This window comes from Tympanuchus pallidicinctus, unplaced genomic scaffold, assembly GCF_026119805.1.
Source record: "Tympanuchus pallidicinctus isolate F22 unplaced genomic scaffold, pur_lepc_1.0 scaffold5, whole genome shotgun sequence".
NCBI lineage: Eukaryota > Metazoa > Chordata > Aves > Galliformes > Phasianidae > Tympanuchus > Tympanuchus pallidicinctus.
Genome location: NW_026294769.1, coordinates 34,433,838 through 34,455,488, shown reverse-complemented (window position 1 = coordinate 34,455,488; position 21,651 = coordinate 34,433,838). Strand labels below are relative to the sequence as shown.

Below are 21,651 nucleotides of genomic sequence, written 5' to 3'. Positions count from 1 at the left end.
TGGGTAAGAAGAAGTTGGGTTTCTACTGATGGAAGATGACACTGGCATGACTGTATATGAAGACAGGCTTAATAGATGTATGACACACCTAAAACTGAAGGAGAAAGTAATCTGTAAAGAAAAATTAGCAGTAACCAAGGGGCAACCTATTGTAGGGAACCTGCTTTAGCAGGAGGTTGGACTTCATGATACCCAGAGGTCTCTACGGTTCTGTGATTTTGTGAGAGAAATGTTTCTGCCCAAGCAGCAGTGCTGTGTGATGTCTGAGAGAAGCCTGTGAGGTGAGGCTGTGTCTGTCCTGAAATTAACGTAGGTTGCTTTTAAAGCCACTTCTTGACAGACCCATGCTCCTGGTCTCAGTGAATCCCAGTCTGACCTGATCTGCTTCGCCTCACGCATAAAAACCTTGGCAAACCTAAGCAAGTTAAAACCATACTTCGGCTTTCCATATTTTGACAGCAGTGCTTTTAGCTATTATATCACTTTGCACTTCAATAGCTTAATTCACTGAAGTAGTTCAAAGCATTCTGCAAACTTCATAAAAAGGAAACTACTTTGAAAAAAAAATAAAATCCACTGTCTCATATTTGTGAATCTAGCAATTCCAGTAAGTGGAATCTAACATCACCAGGACCGAGTTCAGAGAATGAAGGACTTTCATAGGGATGGGAAACCCCTACCCAGACCCCTTTAAAGCAAGTTAACTTGAGTTTGTTCACTCCTTCTGGCTTCCATAGTGGTCATTTCATCTTAGAGCATGGACAAGTCTGTCTGCAGCCAACCAGAACAAGAACAGATCTGTCTCAGCTCTCCTTGTTCTTGTAGTACTGCTGGCAGCAGCCACATAGCACGCAGCTATGGCTGGGCCTGATACAGGACAGGAAGAGCGAGGGGTGGGGGGGCTGCAGGCAGATAAGGAGCTATGGGGGGTAGAAAAACATTTTGTTTTATCAAAAAGTATCCAGAGTTGGGAGGGATCCACATGGATCACTAAGTCTAACCCCTGGTTCCACGCAGAACCACCCAAATCCAAACCCTTTGAGTGTGTTGTGCAGCACTCCTTGAACTTTGGCAGCTCGGTGCCATAGCCCTGGGAGCCTGTTCCACTGCCTGACCACTCTCTGGTGAAAAACCTTTTCCTAACTCCCAGTTTGACCTCGTGGAGATCACACAAGACTTCACTGCATCACAGAATCATTAATGTTGGAAAAGACCACTAATATCACCTAGACCAACCGTCATGCCCACCATGCCCACTAACCACGGCCCTCACTGCCACATCCACACAGTTTGTGAACACCTGCAGGGACAGTGACTGCACCACCTGCCTGGGGATCCTATGCCAGTGCTTCTGCACTCTTTTGGAGAAGAAATTTTTGCTGATATCCAACTTGAACCTCCCCTTGTGCAACTTAAGGCCATCACCTCTTGTCTTATCACTGTTAACCTGGGAGAAGAGGCTGACTCCCAGTTCCTGCAACCTCTTTTCAGGGGGCTATAAGGAGCAATAAGGTTTCCTCTGAGCCTCCTCCCGACTGAGCAGTCCCGGTTCTCTCAGCTGCTCCCCATCACACTTGTGCTCCAGACCCCTCACAGACTCATTACCCTTCTCTGGATGCACTCTGGGGCCTCAGTGTACTTCTTATGAGGGGCTCAATCACAGAGAGCATTGAGAAAGGAGAACGATCAGCTGATTTGCAGTTTTGTTAGGAGAACTGAATAGGGTACACAATACCTATGCCTGCAGTGACAGCAGTATAAATACACCAGAGATCTTCTTCCAGTGCCTGTGTACTGCTCTCCACTCTTGAAACCCCATTTGTGGTTGATGAGTGAAAAACAAAATAATAAAGTTAGTACATAATTAATTTTGTTTGTTTGTTTTTTAATGTAGGATGGAACTTCGCTACGCTAAACAGGCGGACTGATAACGAAGCATAAACGCACACGCAGAGCCCCGCGGTCTGGTGTTAGCTCCGTGCCTGACGCGAGCCCCGAACCCGCAGCCTTATCGCCCCACGGCTCTGGGCGGCAGTTCCAGGTGCGGGGTCGCCCAGCGCCCGCGCCCACCTGCAGCCCGAGGCGGCCGCCCCGCCCCTGCACGTCGGGCGAGCGGTCGGAGGGTGGAGTGAGAGGGCCGGGCCGGGCGGCGGCGCGCCCCGCCGGGCGGGCAGCCCGGCACTTTCCTTTTCGGAGCGGGGAGGAGCGGCAGCTGCGCAGGCGTTGCTCGCACCCTGTTGATTAGTCAGTGCTGGGATGGCGCTTCCTGGGCCAGGCGCGGCGGCGGGCGGCCCCAGCCGGTGCCGTGGGGCGGCGGGAGCAGCGTCGGCCGCTCGGCGGGCCTCCCCCTCTGCTTAGCCCAGCATGTCCCGCGGCGGTAGCCGGCGCTGAGCGCGGCGAGCTGCCTCCCCGCTTCCCTCCCTCCCTCTCCCTCCCTTACGCCGCCGTCCCGCCGGGTGGGAGCGACCCCCGCCTGCGCTGCCCGCCCGGTTCCCTCCCCTCCGCGCCGCTGCCCTGCCCGGGCCAGGCGGGAAGATGGACCCCGGCTCCTCGCTGGGCTTCAGCCTGAAGGACGTGAAGTGGAGCGCGGTGGCCGTCCCTCTGGACCTGCTCGTCAGCACCTACCGCCTCCCGCAGATCGCCCGGCTGGACAGCGGTGCGTGGGGCGGGCGGCGGGGCCGTTCGGGGGTCGGGCCGCTCTCAGCCGTGCAGGGGGCGGCCGCGAGGCCCCGGGGCTCCGGTGTCGGCAGTGCCGCGGGGCTCGGGCTCGCGACTGAGCGAAGCGTGACGGGCTGCGGGAGGCTGCTCGCCGCCAGCCCAGGTTAGAGCGGTGTGAGAGGAGAGCCGGTGCGGTGGCGCGATGCTGCAGCAGGGCCGAGGAGGGGGAATATTGCACGGCGGAGCCGGGCTCGTCGCCTGTCACAGCTCGCTAGGAAAGCGGCGGAGCTGTGAGAACCAGGGGTGACGCGAGGTGCCTGCACGGCTCCCGGACAACTTCGTACTGCTGTTCCGTTGGGCGCCCACCTGCACCAATCGGTGTGCGTGTGCCTCCAGCCCAGGGGATGAGGAGCCAGCCTGGGTGGCGGCGGTGCCCGCTGAGGAGGCAGCGCTCGGTGCTTGGGCAGCGCAGGGGTTTCTCCGGAGGCTCGCACTGCTGCTTCGCGATGGCGTTGCATCGTGGCTCCCTGAAACCGTCCTGCTTTCCCATCCCTGACGGAATGCAGAGGATAACTCAAAATTTGGAAACGTGTCTGGGCTGTGCGTTTTGTTAGTATATGAAGTGGCCTTGTAGTTGCTTGCTGGAACAGATCGGAGCTCTCACAAAGTTTTCCGCTGGTTTGAAAAGTGAGAAAGGAGAGTGAGTGCTGTGTGCTGTGACTCCCCGTGTGCTAGGCAGGACTGGGACTGGGTTATTGCTTAACTGCAGCTCCCATAACCCTGCAGCAATCCCAGCCAGGGCTTTTTGACTTTGTCCCTTGGTTGTGCGGCACGCTTCCCAGCCTTTGCCCAGAGCTGCCATGCTGGAGCAGGCTGGTGAAAGCTGCTCTGCCATTTTAGCTGCAGCGGGCTGTTCTTCGTGCTGCCAAACCGATGTTGTCCTGCAATAATGGTAAAGCTGCTGTGTGAAGGAGTTCCTCCTGTGGTAGTACCTCCTGTCCCTGAAGCAGCCAAGATGGCCTCCAGTCACTGCACTTAAGGCTATCAATTCACTTGCAATTCCTGGCAGCGGTTCAGGCTCTAACAGGGCACATGTATTGATGACTTACTGATTTCCTTCTCTGTATGTCAGGCTCCTTCTCAGCCTTTCTGCTCCCTCTAGAATTGCTCCCTCTGGAGGGAGATGAGAGAGCTCTGTGGATGTTCAGAAGTGAGCAATCTTTTCCCCTCCTCCCCTTCTTTGGGTGTGTTTTCTGGGGGGTGTCTTGTGCCAGATCAGGTGAGAAGAACGTTGCAGAGACAGAAGTACTGCTGGCTTTTTGCAAGGGCTGCTTGTCGCCTGCTCACACCTGAAGCACATCACTACATAGGTGGACGTGGGCAGTCCTGGGCTCTGTGTGACCATGTCCTGGGATGCCCAGACAGAGGCAGCTGTGCAGGGAACAGACAAAGGCTCTCAGGCCTGCCTTCCCTCATCGTGCAGATGTACCTTTTAACTTAAGGGACTGCAGATGGCAGACAGATCAATATTTTATAAAGAACTCAGACGCCGGTCTCAGTGGTACGAAGAGGATGCTTTTCCTATCTTCAAGGGAAGCTGTCTTGCATCAAGAGGAACAAGAGTCATGAATCAGTGCATGGTGTCCTGAGGAGATAAGCAGGGAACATGCAGTGTGTTGACAGGTAACTTGAGCAACTCTTGTCCTGGGAGCTTGCCTTGTGGTGCCTGTCTTTGTCCTGCAAAGCTGCCAAGTAGAGCTCTGTCAGAATTTCTTGATGTGGTTCTGAAGGAAGTGCAAAATCTGTTCCAAATGTGTGTAATCCTGTGCCACTGCCTAAGGCAGGTTAGGGTAAAGCTCTCATCTCCACTTCTCTGAAGATACAGCTTGCAGGTAGTCACCAGCACATTGGAGCAGTAATGGTGTGGAAGTGGCCTGTTCTGTTCCTGAAGAGCTGAGTTCCTGTTGAGGTTGGTGGGAGCTGCATGCACTGCACATGGTAATATCTGTCTTCAGGCGCCTTCTGACTTGATAGGAAAAGAGGAGGCAGTTTTAAACTAAAAGAAGGGAGAGTTAGATTAGATGTTAGGAGGAAATTCTTTTCTCAGAAGTGGGTGAGGTACTGGCACTGGACGTCCAGAGAAACAGTGCATGCCCCATCCTTGGAGTTGTTCAGGTCAGATTGGATGGGGCCCTGGGCAGCTTGAGCTGGTGGGGGACAGCCCTGCCTACAGCAAAGGGGGTTAGACCAGTATGATCTTTGAGGTCTCTTCCAAACCAAGGCGTTCAGTGATCCTGTGTCTTCATGGCTGGCTGCTCTGTCCTAGCAGCTGATTGTTTTTCAGACTGGGTATCTGATCATCGTGAGGTGCTGGGATGGAGTTCATTTCTTGTGTAGCGCCAGGAGGTAAAGGGGGGCTGAAATGCTGGAGATATATTTTCTTCACAGGAGACCAGGCCAGCTTTGCTGCATTGTTTCTGCATTTTTTTAATGGAAGTAGTGCACCATGGGTAATGCTCTTACATTATATGCATACAAGATCTCATGTTTTTCACTGCTGCCTCACCTTCAGGCCTTGTGTTTGGAAGGGGGAGAAGGGCTATGATGAATGTGGTTTCATGCTTGGAGTTAAGATGTGCATCTCCTGGAAGAGTGCCCTTAAGTATTTCTGTTTGATTTCTTGACAGGATGAAGTTATGAAATATTGATGTGCACTAAATTCAGTCCTCTGCAAGAAGGGAGGATTTTTCTGGATGGCATGGGATAAAGGAGGGCTGGAAGGAGGTAGTCTCTCGCTGCATCAAGGTGGAGCAGTTAAGCAGCAGTGCCTACCTTATCTATCCTTAAATGATAACTTTGTTAGTATCTAGTTCTCAGGTGAAATTCTAGGACTGTTTGGTTGGGTTCCAGTTATCCTTTTGTATGCCAAGTTAAGTTTTTGAGATGGCCATTTTGAAGATGGCTAATGCCTGTGTGTTTGCTTTAGTCAGCTTTGTGTTTTAATATTTTCCTGGTGAATATTGTTAACGTTGACTGAAAAAGTAGAGCAAATGATGTTGCTCTGAGAGGAATGCTTTTCCAGCCTGAATGTTTCCAGAGGGCAACTCAAATACAAAGCTACTGAAAGAGTACTTAGCACTGGGAACCTGCAGCAGAAAGGGCTCATGTCTGAGCCTGGCTGTAGCCTTATGGCTAGAGGTGTGCATAGTTGGACTGAGAACATGCAGGCGGATGCACAAAGAGGCTCGGGGTGGCTGTTTTTGGATAAAGAGTAGTGAAGGCAAAAACTGAATCACAGAATCACAGAATTGTAGGGGTTGGAAGGGACCTCCAGAGATCATTGAGTCCAACCCCCTGCCAAAGCAGGTTCCCTACAGCAGGTCCACAGGTAGGCATCCAGGCAGGTCTTGAGCATCTCCAGAGAAGGAGACTCCACCACCTCCCTGGGCAGCCTGTTCCAGTGCTCCGTGAAAACATGACTGTTTTCTTCTAACTTGTTCAGGTGCAGTGATGCTGAGTGTGGTTATTTCAACACTTTGCTTTCCTGGTGATTGTTTTTCTAGGATAACTTTGGAGGGTAAAAGAGAAGTGCTATTTGGGTTAAGATCTGGAAAATGCTGTTTTGCATAGAGCTGACCATCAGGCTGAGCATTCCTGTGTAAGCTCACTGCTTGCTCTTGTGCTTGGTGGGACTCCCTTTCACCCTGCTGCTGTGCAGCCAAGAAGCAGACTGCCAGCTGAGAGCTGTGACCCACAGTTTGGCTGCAAAGAGTTCACAGAAATCCAGGCCTTGTGTATGAAGACTGAAGTTTCTGGGATTAAGAGGGCATGTGATCCTCTGGTGCAACTTCTTTTTTTTTTTTCCACAAGGGATGAGCACGTTTATGCGTGCTCTAATAATGTTTTAGGGAAATATGCTGTAGAGATCAGATGTGGCACTTGGCTGGGTTGGGGGAAGCCCTCAGCTGGTGGAGAAGTGATTCCCTGCTGTGTGCTATGTAAAAACAACAGTGATCTTTTTCTGGAGGATCATTACAAGCCATTAAGACTCAGAAGGGTATTCTTTTCTGTGAATGTGTGGTTACTTTAAAGTGAAATGACAGAAATAGTGGCCAGAAAGAAGGAAAGATCTATGTAATAGGCAGCAATCTTTTTATAAAAGTGATTCCTTAGTCCTGGCAGAACTCTAGTGAAGAGCGGCGGTGGGGTGAACAGCGAGTTTGTGCTGCTACTGCTCCTGGGGACAAAGATTTTATTTATTGTAAGTATTCAGGTACTCTTTTTCTCTCTCCTTTTTACAGCCTTTCCCTTTGACATCCTTCTGCTCCAGCAGTCTCAGTGGCCTGTTGTTTCCTGCAGCACGTTATTGTGGGGCTTATGCCAGTTGTAAATAAGTTGAAACCGAGCGCCCTTGCAGCTTATCAAAGACGATCGTACTGGAGAGAACATCTTGGCTGTGTACATAATGACAATTCCATATTGCGTCAGTCCACAAATGCGGGTTGTCTGTGTGGCCAGACAATGCTTGGAAACTACAAAGAATCTTGTTCTTTTTATTCTGGGTGCTGCTGCCCCTGCTTTGATTGTCCTGAATGACCTCTTCCTCTCAAGAAACTGCTGCAGAGCTCCTCGGTAGCCTGCTGTTGGTGTGAGGGGGTGTGAATCATGTGGGGGTGGGACGTGGCTTTCAAGTAGACCAGAAAAGGGACTTCAGATGTGCTGAGGCTTTGAGCAGATGCTGTGATCTGACTTCCCACTCATGGTATGGCTGGCTGCTGTGTGCTCTGTTGGTAGGTTACAGATGTTGTGCGCTGTGCAGGTAGACTAAATTATTATTTTTTTTGTAACCTATCAATCCTGAAATGTGTTATAGCCACATGACTTGATTTCTTCCTTAGATGCTGAGCAACTTTGAAATTCCAGTTGCTTGTTCTGTATGTTCTGCCACTGTAGTAAAATATCAGAAACATCTTGCTTTCTCTTGTTTCCTCCTTTGCCTTATGGTCTGCTGTGTTTCCACCAAGATAATCAAATGAAGATACAATTGACAGGTTGCTAACCGCTGGTACTGGTTGTTGTCTTTTGTCATTGTTTTTCTTTTTCCCCTGTTGGCAGAGGTGTGTTCCAGGAACGTTTTATTGAAAAAGCTTTTAATTCATTTAAAATCTGCAGCTACCAAACGGTGTCTGTGAAGATTACAGTGCCCTGCTGGAGATGTAGTCCAGTAGCTTGGCAACACCTGCTCCCAGGAGTACCACTGGCTTCAAATGAGACAAATAACAGTTCAGCAGCGTACCTGCTTTACACCTAAAATCCATTTTTTTTTTTTTTTTAGCTACTTTCATATTTTGCAGTGGTTTTGTGTATATTGTGTGTTCTGTGACCTGTGTGCTGTTTGCACTACACTAGAGCCGTGGTAGTGCTGCTATAGGGCAGCTCAGACACAGGTAATTACCATCCCCTCATTTATTGCACGCTTAATGTTCAGATTTCTTGCTACTGTGCAGGATGTAGAAATTCTAGATTGTGGTTCCTGCTTCTAAATTTCTGACTCTGTTAGGCAAAGCTTCAATGTATGTAGCAGAGCAAACTTCCTATGCAGTTCTGTAGTTCAGGTGTTAGATGATGAAACAACATCTGTCTTTTTATAACTGGAATTCAAGAGCTGCAATTTTAACCACAGTGGCAGAATCCTGGGGGAATCTTAGTGTCTTGGCTTTTTAAGCTTCAATTATGTGTAGCTTTTAGATATGGCACAAGATGTAGATAAAATAAAAAAAAATTAAGGTGTCCTAAACAATGAAACTCTTGATCTTAGAAGAGAGGTGCAGTGAATCACATGCTCTTGTTGCAAAATGTGGTATTGAGGAATGAGTGATACATGTGTAAGAAAGAAGGGCTTTGTTTCTTAAGCTTTGTAGGTGCTGTTCTGGGACTAGGTGTTCCTGCTGCAATGACTGCATGGGTTGGTGCTCTCTGTAACAGCACTGTGAAGGCAACCCAAGGGAGCGTGCCAGGAAGCAGTGCAGGAGGAGTTGGACCCCGTGGTGTGATGCCCCAGGATTCTGTGCATGTCGTGAGCAGTTTGTTCCCATCATTCCTGCAGTGGTTTGTCAGCAGCACAGGGCATGGGTGTTGCTGTGTTTCCTCTTGGCATTAGGAGTAACAAGTCGGCTGGTTTAGGGAAGCTTAAGTTCCTCCCCTATAGGAAAGTATGCATCATATTAGTGTGCATTGCGTATGACTCAAAGAGCAACCTGCCTAAAACTCAGTGAGTCAATACTTTGAATCTGAAATTTGTGCTCTAAGTGGTTTTCTCCTTTGGAATGAATTTCATGTAACGTTTGCGGCCAGTTTTCTTCATGTCATTAGTAGAAGGAAAAGTCTGTGGGGTGCACTTCACCGTGCCTTCATCTGTGAGGCACATCTGCTGATTTGAGCAACTGACACCTTAACTTAAAGACGTAGCTCAACTTTATATTTCTGTTCTGTGTGAGCACATTGAAGAGTGCATCTGCTGAGAACGGGGCCATGTCTGCCTTGGGGTCTTTGTGTTGGTGTACATCAATGTAAGATTCCTAACACTGTGGCCTTGCCGGTGCACTGGCACAGAAGGCTGAGGCCTAGCACCAGCCAGCAGAGCTACCCTGCCACAGTGCCTCCAGCATGGCCCCATTGGGACTGGGGCTGAGAGGCCCTGCTGGGGAGGGCTGAGCGTGGAGGCCTGCCATCTCCTGTGCTCTGCATTGGTGTTTGGTTTGTTTGAAGGAGGAATGAGAAGGCTGACATCTGGTTCCCAGACCAGGTCCCTCGTGTGGAGAGCAGTGAGTCTGAGCCTTGTGAAATGCAAGCAGCCCCTGGTTTGAGCCATGGCACAGGCCTGCACTGAGCCCTGGGACCTGCTGGGGTTGTGGGTTTGGGAGATCTCAGCAAAGGAGCCCATGGTGACTTGCCTGTGAAAAACAGCAAGCCTCATTGTGGCAGGTGAGATGGTGCACAAATCGCTGTCAGGAGTTTTGCTGTAGACAAGAGTAAGCAAAGACCTGTGCTTTCTGCTCTCCAGGCTTTGTAGTGTGGGAGGATGTGAGTCAATTCCCCTTCTGGCATTGTCTCCTTGTTTTCATCCCCTGCTCCCAAACTGGCACAGGCTGCCCGGAGAATCTGTGGATGCTTCATCCCTGGAGGTGTTCATGGCCAGGTTGGATTGGCTCTGGGCAGCCTGAGCTGGTGGGAGATGTCCCTGCATAGAGCAGGGCATTGAGTGGCTTTTGGTGAAGCGAGGGACTGAAAAGCCCCTCTGACAGGGCTGTATGCATCATGCTCTGCTCTGCTTTGTGTCTTTGTGATCATGACAAAACTCCCGTGTGTTCTGGGTGAGAAGGTAACTTGCTGGGCAGCAGTTTTAACAAAGATGACCTGAGTCTGTGGCGTGAGCAGCAGTGGCCCATGTGTGGTGCTGTGGAAGGGCGTATTGTGCGAGGCCTTGGCTCCTCTCTGTATCTTAGAGCACCTGGGGCAGTTGAAGGAGTGTGTAACTGACTGGAGAGCCTAGGGAGCAATGGCCCTAACCTGTTTATTCACAAGATGTTTTTTGCACTGCTGATATGGAAAAAAAAAAAAAAAAAAAAAAAAAAAAAAAAGGAATAAGCTATTTTCTTCTGAAGGATAGCGTAGGGATTTGTTGTGAGGCCTTGAGAATCCGAAGAAGATAAAATAATGTGTTCTCTCACTCTTGTTTTTGTTTCTTTTCTTGGATTTTAGGTTGCTGTTTGAGCAGTGCATAATAGGTGCCTCTCAGGGACAGGATATTTGAAGGGTCATCAACCAGAGTGGTTGAAAGTTGCCTGCTATCTTCTGTGCAAGTACTGTTAACCACAAGGAGTGACCCATAACTGTGTAATAGCTCTCATTCTCAAGGGCAGTTCAAGAACATATTCTCAACTCTTGCAGATGGAGAGTGAATAGCTCCTCTGGATTATAAGAGCAGTAAATTAAACTATTCATGTTGTGCGCTATTGCGGTCTTGGGTCAGGTGTTTGTGGAGGTGCTGTAGTGTTGCGTGCTGCTGGCCTTTTTACAGGATGATTTCTCCAGAGCGCACTAGAAAGAGACTGAAGAAATGATCAGCTTCTCAGACTCGGAGAATCTTCTCGCAACATGAATTCGCCTTTTAAAAATGTTTGCTTTAAAACTTTATTGCCTCTTTCCTGAAAAGAGACTGCATGTCCAAGATTGACCTGAAAGTACAAGCGGAGAAAGGTAGCTATGTGTATCTTAGGCAGTCACTTCCAAGCTGTTCCTGCTGGCCTTACTGTGCCCTTTGCTCAGCTGCTGAGCCTCCTATTGTGCTGTTGGACCTGAATAGAACACTGGTTATCTGGAGGTATTTCCAGGGGCGTTCGAAGGTAAAACACCCAGGACCGCCTAGCAATAGCAGATGGTGCTATCTCCAGGTTTTCTTTTATCCTCCCTTGTTTTGAAATAGTACAGTCCTCCCTTCTGCCTCTTCCAGTGTTTCTGGTGCACTGCTGTTGTTTCTGTCCTGTTGCTCCCAGACAAATGATTCTTCTTTCTGCTCTAAGTGAAAAGAACCTCTGGCTATGAGGAAATTGGGGATGGGAATCAAGAACTTGTTTCTTAGACCAGACAGCATGTGGTCTTTGGCAGTATGCGTACCAGGAGTGATAGCTGAATTTGCCACCAAAGGTGAGGAAGCAGGCAGGGACAGCAGAGTTGGACACTGAGACCAGAAATGCAACACGCAGCTAGTTGCTGTGCAATGTAAGCAGGTGTTTTTGGACCCTGATGCAGGGAGGAGGCATGTATCCATGCAGGTAGCATGGGATCTCTCTCATCCTGTACTCTTTTTCTTATGTTGACATGCTGTTGGTTTAGCTTCGTTGAAGTGGGTTTTGCTGGCAGGACTTGAACATGATTTGGTAGGTTTTTCTTCTAATGCTTCCTCTTAACTGGCACCAGATTCTTGCTTGACTTACAGAGGGTGAGTGAGCTTGTAGTAATCCTTGTTTGGGAGGTTGTCCCAAAGACATCCCACTTGTTATGGAATGTGACTAGCTGGGAGAAGAATTCAGTGTGTGTAAACTGATTTCTGTCTTAGCTGAGAGATTAGTTATTAGAACATTAGATTATTTCTTTTTCTATCTTAACAGTCCTGTTCAGGCTTCTATTTAGTAAAAAGTCAAAATAGCCCTTTTCCTCTCTAAAGGAAGCTATAAAAATGTGTCTTGGCTAATTTATGTGATCATGTCTGAGATATTTATCATTTTGTTATGGCAGGCTTTTTTTCTACCCTGGTCTCCAGATATGACTCTACATTATATTCATAGGAGAAGAATATAGAAAGCATTGGTGTGCGTGTGAATCAGGGAGATAGTAGGGTTCTATATGAATAAACAAAATGTGACTTCTTACATGTATGTTTTTGCAATCGCTGAACCCAGGATGTGGCTGGAGATGAGTAGCAAAGCTGCTATACCATTGCAACTGAATGCAGGGCAGTCCAGAGATCGGATCATCCCTGTTGTGCGCTTTATGGGTTGTATTGTCAAATATCATTTGTGTTCCTGTCAATATGGAACAAAATATCTTGAGACTGAATAGCCTGTGGGCAAAGATAAATTATTCCTCAAGGGGAAAGTGAAGCATGATGGGTTTTCCTTCACTGTCATTTCTGTATGCTGCTCACTGAAAGCAGCTTTCCCTCTTTGCGGGGGGGGTGCTTTTTTCTTTTTGTGCATTCCTAAGACGATAAAAGCTATTATCAAAGGGACATTACCCTCTTATCCCTTATGTGTTGTTTTTTCTTTTAAAACAAAGGTGTTCTTTTTGTACCTTTCAGTTTGTGCAGATTTCCCTGAAACAATGAGAATTAATTGCACTCAGGATTAGGATTGTTCTTGGTCAGGAAGAAACAAGGTGCAGTCCTGCTTGCATTTCTCATGTTGATATTCCCATACTGCTCAGATACTCTTGCTGTACAGAACGTAACCAAATCAAGCATGTGCCTAATTACCCTTGAACACCTAACAATTTCTGTGCGTGTATGTGGTCAGCCTGTGTTTGAAGAGGCCTTACCCTGTCATTAGTGGCGCTTGGATTTTACAAGGTGGAACTGGAGAGGTGGCACTGCTGGAGCTGCCATCCAGAGAGCAGCCCCCCAGCATCAATTAGTGCGCATCAATTAGCGCCTGCTCTGCATCTGACAGCGTGGGGAGCCGAGCCAGGCAGCTCGGAGAGCAGCCAGCGGGCATCCTGGCTGGAGAGCAGAGCTGAACTTCTGCTTGCTCCCAGCTGTTTTTATTACGTCCCTACCATGCTGCAGAAATCGCAGGCAAATTAAAGTGCAATGATGAGCTCTTGCAAAGCCAAAGAAAACTATCCTTGAGGAGCTCCTGCATTTTTGGCTACTTTATTTTTAATTGGGAGTTTGTCCAAGATGCCCTAAGTTCAGACAGGGATCACTGCCATGCAGCACAAAGGAGTACAGTGTCTCTTTAGGACTTGGGCAGTATAATGAGAAGGCTGAGCATGCTTGCTTGGCTACTGTTTAAAAAAATCATCTAATTATAAATCATTGACAATAGGCAGCTCCCCAGCTCTCATGCTGTGCCCAGGAAAAGTCTGAATGAATAGGCTGCTTTTCCGTCTGCCAGGGCAATCTAGAATCACGTTCTGGATCTCGCAGCTATGGGGTTGGCAGGGTCAAAGGTTTTTTTGTGGGCATCTTGAATCCAGGGAGCAGCAGCCAGACCTTCCTGACCAGACTCCAAACGACGCACCTTGGAAGAAGGGCTCCTTGGAGCAGCTAAAATTTAGCTTGTCAGTTAAAGCAACCATTTTGTTGCTGTGCTTGGAAATAAACAGGAGGCCAATAGAAGCGCACAGTGCAATGCTAACTGCTGACTTCCCACCTTTTAAGTATTAAGCTTGTCCAGCTAGGCAGCTGATGTTAAACAGGTTCTTGGAAATGTATCCTCTGGTGGCCCTCATAGTATTTACAGATGCTTCAGAGAAGGAGCTTTCTAGCATAAGGAATGCTTGCCTCTGGTATGGGAAAACCTCAGTTCTCTTACTGAGGTATATAAAGGAGCTGATTTGGATGGCAGCACGCTGCTCAGAAACCCCATTAATGCTATGGTTTTCTTTTGGTCAGGTAGTTCTGTTATTCCCTTTATCACTATCAAGCAGTTATTGGTCTTAATTTCTAGGCTTGGACCTCTGGTTGCAAAGGACAAATAAATGCTTGAACCTTCTTTTCCGTGACTTTGGCAATGAGAATTCAAAATGGAAAACAAACTGAATCTACACATTATTTCCTGTCTCTCTACAGTAGCACTAAAGTAGATTGGAACCTGTGTTGCCTGCAATGAAAAGTTAATCTTTCTCATTCGTGTACTCCGGATTTGTAATCATTCTAAGTTTCATTAATGTGAGATTCTTAGCGCTGCAGATCTGTGTTCTTAGGTCACTTCAGAATGGATTTCTTTTCCCTGAGAATCTCAGTTGTGGGTTTGTTTTGTTTTTTGTTTTTTTTTTTAATTAATGATGATTCTCTGATCAAGTATCTTTTTTTCTCCTTTAAGATACCATGATAAATGAAAAATGATAATGGGCACTGGTTCACATGTTGTAGGGTACTGAAGTAGTTTAAAGAATTGTTGGGTCTTTCTGCAGTGGTTTGTAAGTAACTGGGTTAATGGATTGTCTTGTTGGACCAATCTTACAGCTAAATCTATAAAGTGGATAAATCTGTAGTTACATCTGATAATGTTCAGCATTAATAAGAGTAACTATAACAGTGACAGAAAATCGCTGTGTTTTGGGATGCAAATGTAAGGTACTGTTGTTTTTTTCCCCTGTGTAGGAGTGGAGAGCAGGCTGTGTTGAAAGATGTGCTTTGACTTGCTTGGCTTGAGATCATAAAAAGTAAGGTTTCTCGTTCTGGGTTGTTTGTTTTGAAGGCCTGAAATGAATGCAAACAAAGCTCAGTGAAATCTGAGTTGTTAGCCTTATTCTTTTTTTCCCACCAACTTTCATATGAACACGCATCAAGATGCCAAAGTTGCTGAAGTCAGTGGAGCATTCCCCATTGAAGGCAGTGGCACCATTCGGCACCGACGTAAAATATTTGTGCTCCTCCTTCCTGCAGTGAGTTGAACAGGTTTTCTGAGACTGCTGAGATGATGTCTGTGCATTGGCAGCTAGAGAAAAGCTTGTATTGGAACAAACCGGATTTTTCAGTGGATTAATCTGTCCCATAGCCTTATAACAAGATTAGGGTTTATGCTGATTTGTTGCAACAGTACTGGTATATCCAGTTGTTCCAATGGCAAAATCTTAATCCTAAAGAAATAAATCTGTCTTCTTCCTGGCAAGCGTAGAAAGAATAGGGGGATGGGAGTTGTTTCTCTTGCTGGGTATTAGCGGATGGTAGCTGGAGTTCAGCATCAGATGTATTGAAGCAATTTGATTGTATCTGGCTTTTGCAGAAGGATTGAAATTGCAGAAGCAAAGGCTTGTCTACTTTCTCTTGATTGTGAAATATTTAGTGGTCACCCAAAGCGGTGTTTGATCACAGTGCTGTGGGGCTGAAGGATTGCAGAGATGAACAGAGCACTGCAAGTAGTGATTCTAGTCTGTGGGTAAGGCTGTCATTGCCCCTTGTTTGCAGATGTGGTCAGTTAAGCAAAATGGAAGTCCTGCTATTCAGTCACCACTGAAAACTGTTCCAGTGTGGTCAGTTGTAGACAGCAACAGTTGTTTCATCTGGAGAAAACTTCTTTGAGGGAGCTGGTAAGGGCTGTGCTGTAGAAGGGCAGGACTGGTGACCCAGTGTTGTGGGCTGGGCTGATCCCATTGCCCATGGCCTCTGGAGGACAACAGGCTGAATCTTAGCTTGGAGACAGCACACTTGTACTAATTTTACCTGCTTTCCCCTGCTTGAGTTGCTATTTTTACCTTAATTTTGGCAAAGAAATGAATTTGTTTTAAAAATCAAAACTTTCGTACTGTCTGGTAAGCCTTTCATCTACTGGAAGATGTGGAGTCTATTCAATTGGTGGTGCTTCAAATCAATGTCACATTGTATTTCTTCCAAAAAAGGAGCGTTGGGGAGTTTCACTCATGCCAAATACTGGCTCACCCGGGTGATGGGAACCAGCACCAATGAATGTGCTGCTGGAATTAAACAGTTAGAAACATATTTAAAACTACTCAGCAAATGGAGAAGTAAAGCTAGAAAGTGAGATGTGTTATCAGAAGTCTCAACTGTAACTGTGATTTTTATTCCCAATCTTTGTGTCTATCCATAAGGTTGTGTAGCCGTGGACAAAGTCTTCTACTTCCATCTGCTGTGCTCATATACAGATAAGACCACCGTTAGGCTTTCAGAATGAGTTGGCTCACTTTAAATTAAAAATTTAGCATACTGTTCTGTATAGCCCAGAGATGATTAAATGTTAATGCTTTTTTTTTCCCCCACGTTGCTCCTAGAGATTACAGTCTTGACACTTCTAAGTCACTGGCTGCCTGCATTTAGGTTTCGTGTGATCCACCCCTGTGCAAATTGTTTTGCTTTTCTTTAACCAAAGAAATGTTTCTGATCAGCTAGATAATTCTTATGCTGTTTTTTAATGTCTGTATGGAATGACATAGTGAGACTGATAACGTGGGGAGACCTTCGAGGAAGGGCTTTTGTGTGCTTTTCTGGCAGTAGCAGTATTTTCTACCATTCAGTGCTCTTTTTACTTCTCTTCCATTGCACGTTTTATGCAACAGTAACTCTTCCAAGCATCTGTTCAGTCTTAGTGACAAAAGACCAACATTTTCAATTATTGTATATCTGTTTTGTTACTGTAAGTGGGATACTTCACATGTCAAATCAATTGCGAGGTTTTCTTTCATTCATTGGTTAAGAAAAATTACAGTAGTCTTTTTTCATACAAAACCTTTGCAGCTCCACAATGGAAAATTTGGATGTTGTTCTCATCCTGTTGAACTTCTCTCTGACCTACATTTAGACCAGGGCAATTCTTATTTTTGCTGAAGCAATAGCACTAGCAGGCTGAACAGCTCATTGAGAGTTGACTCAGTAACCAAACACACCACAAAAGGATAAGCAAGCAAATGACCCTAGCAACACTTAGTTTTTGACATTTGCTGAGATATCTCTGTAGGTGTGTACCCAACAGATACTCTGGAGTATGATGCAGCATGCAGGGGAAAAGAAAAAGCTTTAATTTCTTCCTTCACCCTCCTTCAGAGTTCATATGCAAGTTACTTGCCGTGAGGAGGACTTTGGGCAGGCTTGTATGATCTGATATATAAAAATAAAAAATAAAGTACATATTCAGAGTTAACAAGAAGTTTGTGTTTTATTTCCTGAAATGTAAATTCCAGACTCAGTGTTAGAAGAAAGCTTTAACCTGTGGGAGAAGAGGCAGCTGTTCTGCTAGGGTAACACAACTGCAAGTTGGAGATGAAAGACCAGATGGTGTTAGCATTGGGGCAGGTCGTGGGTCTGGTGCATCTGTCCTATGCGCTGGTGCAGCTTCAGTCTGTCTGAAACAGAATGACCATGAGGTGATTTTAGGTGAAGCTGATACTTCTGAAGGAAAAAAAAATTGCCCATGTGTTCCCTTCCTGGCCTTCCATGGCCTTCCCTTCCATGACAACTGTCTTTGGACGGTCATGCGTAACAGCACTGCAGGTATTTGATTAACTAGTAGAATGTAATTGAGTTTGAGTTGTCACATACTCACTTCCTTTGCTTCTCCTCCATTGCTCATATTAAAACCAGGGAAGATTGTTTAGGAGTGCAGCCTTGTTTCCTGAGTGAAATAATTCATACTGCTCTTAATTTAAACTCCAGTTTAGACTCCAGGTGCTAAGCATTGGAGGTACTAGAAAATGAACTACCTGGAGTTTCATAGTTTAATGATTGTCATCTTAAAGGCAAAAGGATGCTGTGCTCATCACCTGGCCCTAAGAGCTGCTGATACTTGAGAGGCTGCATTGGGAAGGCTGCAGCCACCTGTGATGCTCACAGGTCCTCTTTGCCAGGCAAGCTGAAGTCTGTGTGCATAGTGCCAAAGTTAATGGGTGTGCTGGGGACAGCTGGGTGTTTCTGACCTGCCCTTGTCTCTTCAGGTGTGCTGTCTCATCCATGCTGGGCCCCTCTACTTCCCATTTTTATACATGAACCTCTGTGCTTGTGTTACAAGAGGAGCTCCAGCGTATACCTGTGGTGAATCTTCTAGCAAGCTAAAAAAGTACTTCACCCTAGGATGCTACCCCTATAGGAACTATGACTAGCAAATGTTTGTAGAGACATAAGTTAACTTTCTCAAAAACAAGACAACTCTTACTAATTGACTAGTGTACAGTGTTACAGATTCTTTCTTTTAATGTGGAAGAGCAGTGTTGGCATTTATTTGTGTTAGCAGTGTGACCTCCCTCTGACCTGAAATGTCTCCCTGAACAGAGCCATGAAGGCCATAACACATAATACTGTCTTTATTAAGAATGGATTATAATTTCATTTCATCCTGGCTGGAGCTGTGCTTTCTGTAGGATGATGTTGAGGTGTGTCTTAATGCATGGCTTGTTTGGCCCTCAGCCGGGAAAAGAATCTGCTGCTTGTGCAGCAGATACCACATAAGTAAGGAAGGCTCCCCAGTGCTGTGATACCATGTTGAATAAATAAGAACCTCAATTCTCTCTTCTCCAGTTTTTCTCATCACTCTGCTTTCTGTTAGCTTCTGGTCATTGCAAAGCAAACCTTGTCTGCTAGTCTTCCCTTGTCTTCCCTTTTAAGACCAGCCACGTGTTGACAGGTCTTCCTGCTCCTTCCACAGAGCTCACCTGCCTGGGCAGCTGCCTCTGCTGCTCCTCAAGTTAACCCTTCATTCTTAGCAAGCATTAGTACAAGCTTGAGTGGGAGGAAAGTTGAAGTTACTCATTTGTGTGGGGCTTTTGTAATTACCTGGCTGAGTGTCCACTGAAAGGATTTCTCATGTTGCTGAGGTTTTCCTCTGTAATAATTTGTTATGTGACTTAGAACATTAGGTGGGATAATTAAAGCCCACCACCTGCTTAACTCATCAAGGAAGCCTGGGTGATGCACTTAATTGTGCAGCAGCTGTTACCTGGCTGCAGACAGTTCAGACTTGATGAAAACACATGGTATGAAGTCTAGATTAATTGTCTCTGGGGTTCAGCAGGCATCTTCTTCACCAGCTATTTCACAGCAGCAATCTTACTTCTGACATGAGTTTAGTTTTCTGTATTTTCTTTTTGTTCCAGGAAGAACAAATTCTGCTTGCTTGATCTAACGTGCAAGGGACAGCATTTAGTTCTCTTTACAGTCTTCTGTAATGAATGGGATAAGAGGAATGTCTCCCTAACCATCCTCCTGGCAGGAGGAGATGGTATCCAGTTCGTCTAGAATGTGCGAATGGTATCTGTTACGTTGCTGGAACCTTGTGTGGACTTCCTCTTTCTATTCTTATCTCCCTAGACACAAAGCTTAGGCTTTAAGGGAGTGATACAAACTCTTAACCAGGATGACAAAGTGTGTGGCATTTTAAAATGTTTATATTCCTGTAGATGGCTGCTTATTTTTAGCAGTGTAGTTTCTGTGAGTGAATGAGTCATGTTGGTCTACATGTTTTGCAGTAACTTGAACATCAGCTTCTCAAAACTAGAATGAGAATCCTGAAAGTTTGTCTTGTTTGTTTTTTTTCCATTTCTTTCATTATTTTTCTTTAGCGGTTGGTGTTGAAAAGTCACTTCTATCTTTGGCAAATGAGAATATGTGGAACCATCTTGAATTCTCTTGTATGGGAATGAATGGGCCAAGCTTTAATTGTTGATCTAGGAGGTGAACAGGAGATGGGAGAGCTCAGTGCCTTCAGAACTGGAACGTCTACAGTTATAACGGGGTCTTTACCTTAGATGTTTGAGAATTGAGAAATGCAAGTGCCCTTTCTCAGGAAGTGGTAGTGACAGCTCATGGGGATGTCAGTCCTTGCTTCAAGAGAAGTGTGCCTGTGTGCCATGGCTTTGCCATGGATAAGCTCTGTCCTGGCGCATAGCCAGCCACTATTTTCTCATCTGGTTCTGGAACACAGCAAGTGAGAACAGAAATTCATCTCTGAGCTTGTAAATTGAGGTATCCTGCTCCTGGCCTTGCTGCAGTTTTTAACTGTTCATCTGAAATTGGAATGTGCACAGTGACTGAGCCAAGATTGGATTACAAGTTCTAAGACTAGAAAGAATTGTGAAAGGAGTATCGGCATTTAATGTAGGTGGCATTTAATAAGCATAAGAATCTTGATTAGGCAATTATCTTTTTCTTGTTTTTTAACTACCAACATTTGAAGAATTTTCCTTTCATTGTCATCATTCTCTCTGCAATTGCTTTTGAACAACAGCGGGCTTTTGTTTGTAGTTCTTAAGAGTTGCATGGATATGAAGTTTTGCCAATCATGTAACTAAAAAATGATAATATCTGATTGAGAAAGAACACGAGTAGCTGTTAAAGCACTGCTTCAGTGATGGGTGGTGACGTAGCCTGTGTCTTGGTCACAGTGCTCACAGGATGACAGCTTGCTTAGGAATACGCTGGCTTTCTTCACCGTTCAGAGGTGTGAGGCTTTTATTGTAAGGTAAGGAGGGGTGTCAGTGCTTTATTAGGATTTACGTGCTGTTAGCAAAGCATGGGCTTCTTAGTCTTGGGCATTATTATGAATAAAGTTGACTCAGGCTTTGGAAAAGTGTAATGGACTTAGGGAGGTGTGAGGAAACGTGATAATTCCTTGCTTCTGACTTTTATTTAGGGGAAAGAATGAACTCAAGTATTTACCTGTAGATTCTTTGTAGTGGTATAATTACATTGCAGGCATTTGGGGTGGGGAGGAGAGGGCGAGATACAGCTAATCCATATTTGATCACAGGAGACAAAATTGTTAGTAAAGACGAGTGACCTGTATTCTGTTTTCTCATGGAGTTTGATTTTATGTAAGCAGTAGTGTAGGAGTATGTTGAATAGGTGAGAGCCAAGATGCATAGTTTGTGGATGTGAAGGCTGCTGACTTCTCTCCCACATAGCTAAAATGTGATTAATGAAAGGCTTGCATAACCTGTGTTACTGAGATGGGGGAAAATCAGATTGGATGCATGTGGCTGTGTTGCAAGGTAGGGGTTGCTGGGAAAAGTATGAAGGGCTGCATCTGGGTGCGCTTGGGCCAGATCCTGAGAAGCGTAGCCTGGTTTAAACGTGTCCCCAGCCTGAAGAGAGGAGGCTGGTCTAAAGGCACTGGACAAGTCAGTGGAAGGAATTAGAAAGAACGTGTATCACCACATGCTGTTCTCATTCATATTTGATGCTTCCTTGTATTTCCCCATAGTGTGGAGGCTGTTGTTAGCCAGGTTTTTTGCTAATCCATTAATCCCTACGAGGAGCAGCTTCGTCTAAAGCAACCCCAGGAACTCTACTCACCCTAGGCTACAGAAGCAAAGGACATGCAGGTGCCAGGCCTGCCTGTTGTGTACGTCCACCTTTCTGCTCTGCTCCAGCTTCCAGAGAGAAATACGGAATTTGTTTCCAATTTAATCTCTTCCAGGGAATGGTTGTTGTAGCAAGAGTTGTGGTTTCCAAGACTCTGCTTAAAAATTACTACTTCCAGCTGCAGAGTTAATTAGGTAGTCACTATTGGGCCTGCCTTCATAATACCTTTTTACACTCACCTGTCCCACCCAGTTTTAGGAGTAACCTGTTTAACAGATCGTGGCTTGTGAGCCATGACTGGAAGCTCCTTTTTGTTATGTGTGTATGTTATTTATTTTTACTGAAAACATCTTTCTCAGACTCCTCAAGAACGATCAATACTGTAATTATTTCCCTGCAAATCCTGGATGTAGAATTCGGGCTTTCTTTAGGTAATGGTCTGAAATTATAACTACAAATTGTAA

The 21,651-nt window shown here is 45.9% G+C and overlaps 1 protein-coding gene across 2 annotated transcripts in view; it reads left to right on the top strand.

The window, feature by feature from the left end:
• The first annotated feature begins 2,243 nt into the window (after positions 1-2,243).
• Positions 2,244-21,651, top strand: part of GAREM1 (GRB2 associated regulator of MAPK1 subtype 1) — a 100,361-nt gene continuing 80,953 nt past the window's right edge. Inside the window, exon 1 of one of the 2 annotated variants that reach the window (XM_052704509.1) lies at positions 2,244-2,656. In XM_052704509.1, coding sequence (XP_052560469.1) covers positions 2,536-2,656 — 121 coding nt within the window. In that variant the 5' untranslated portion in view covers positions 2,244-2,535. The remainder of the gene's footprint in view (positions 2,657-21,651) is intronic. The other variant, XM_052704508.1, reaches the window with a different exon arrangement.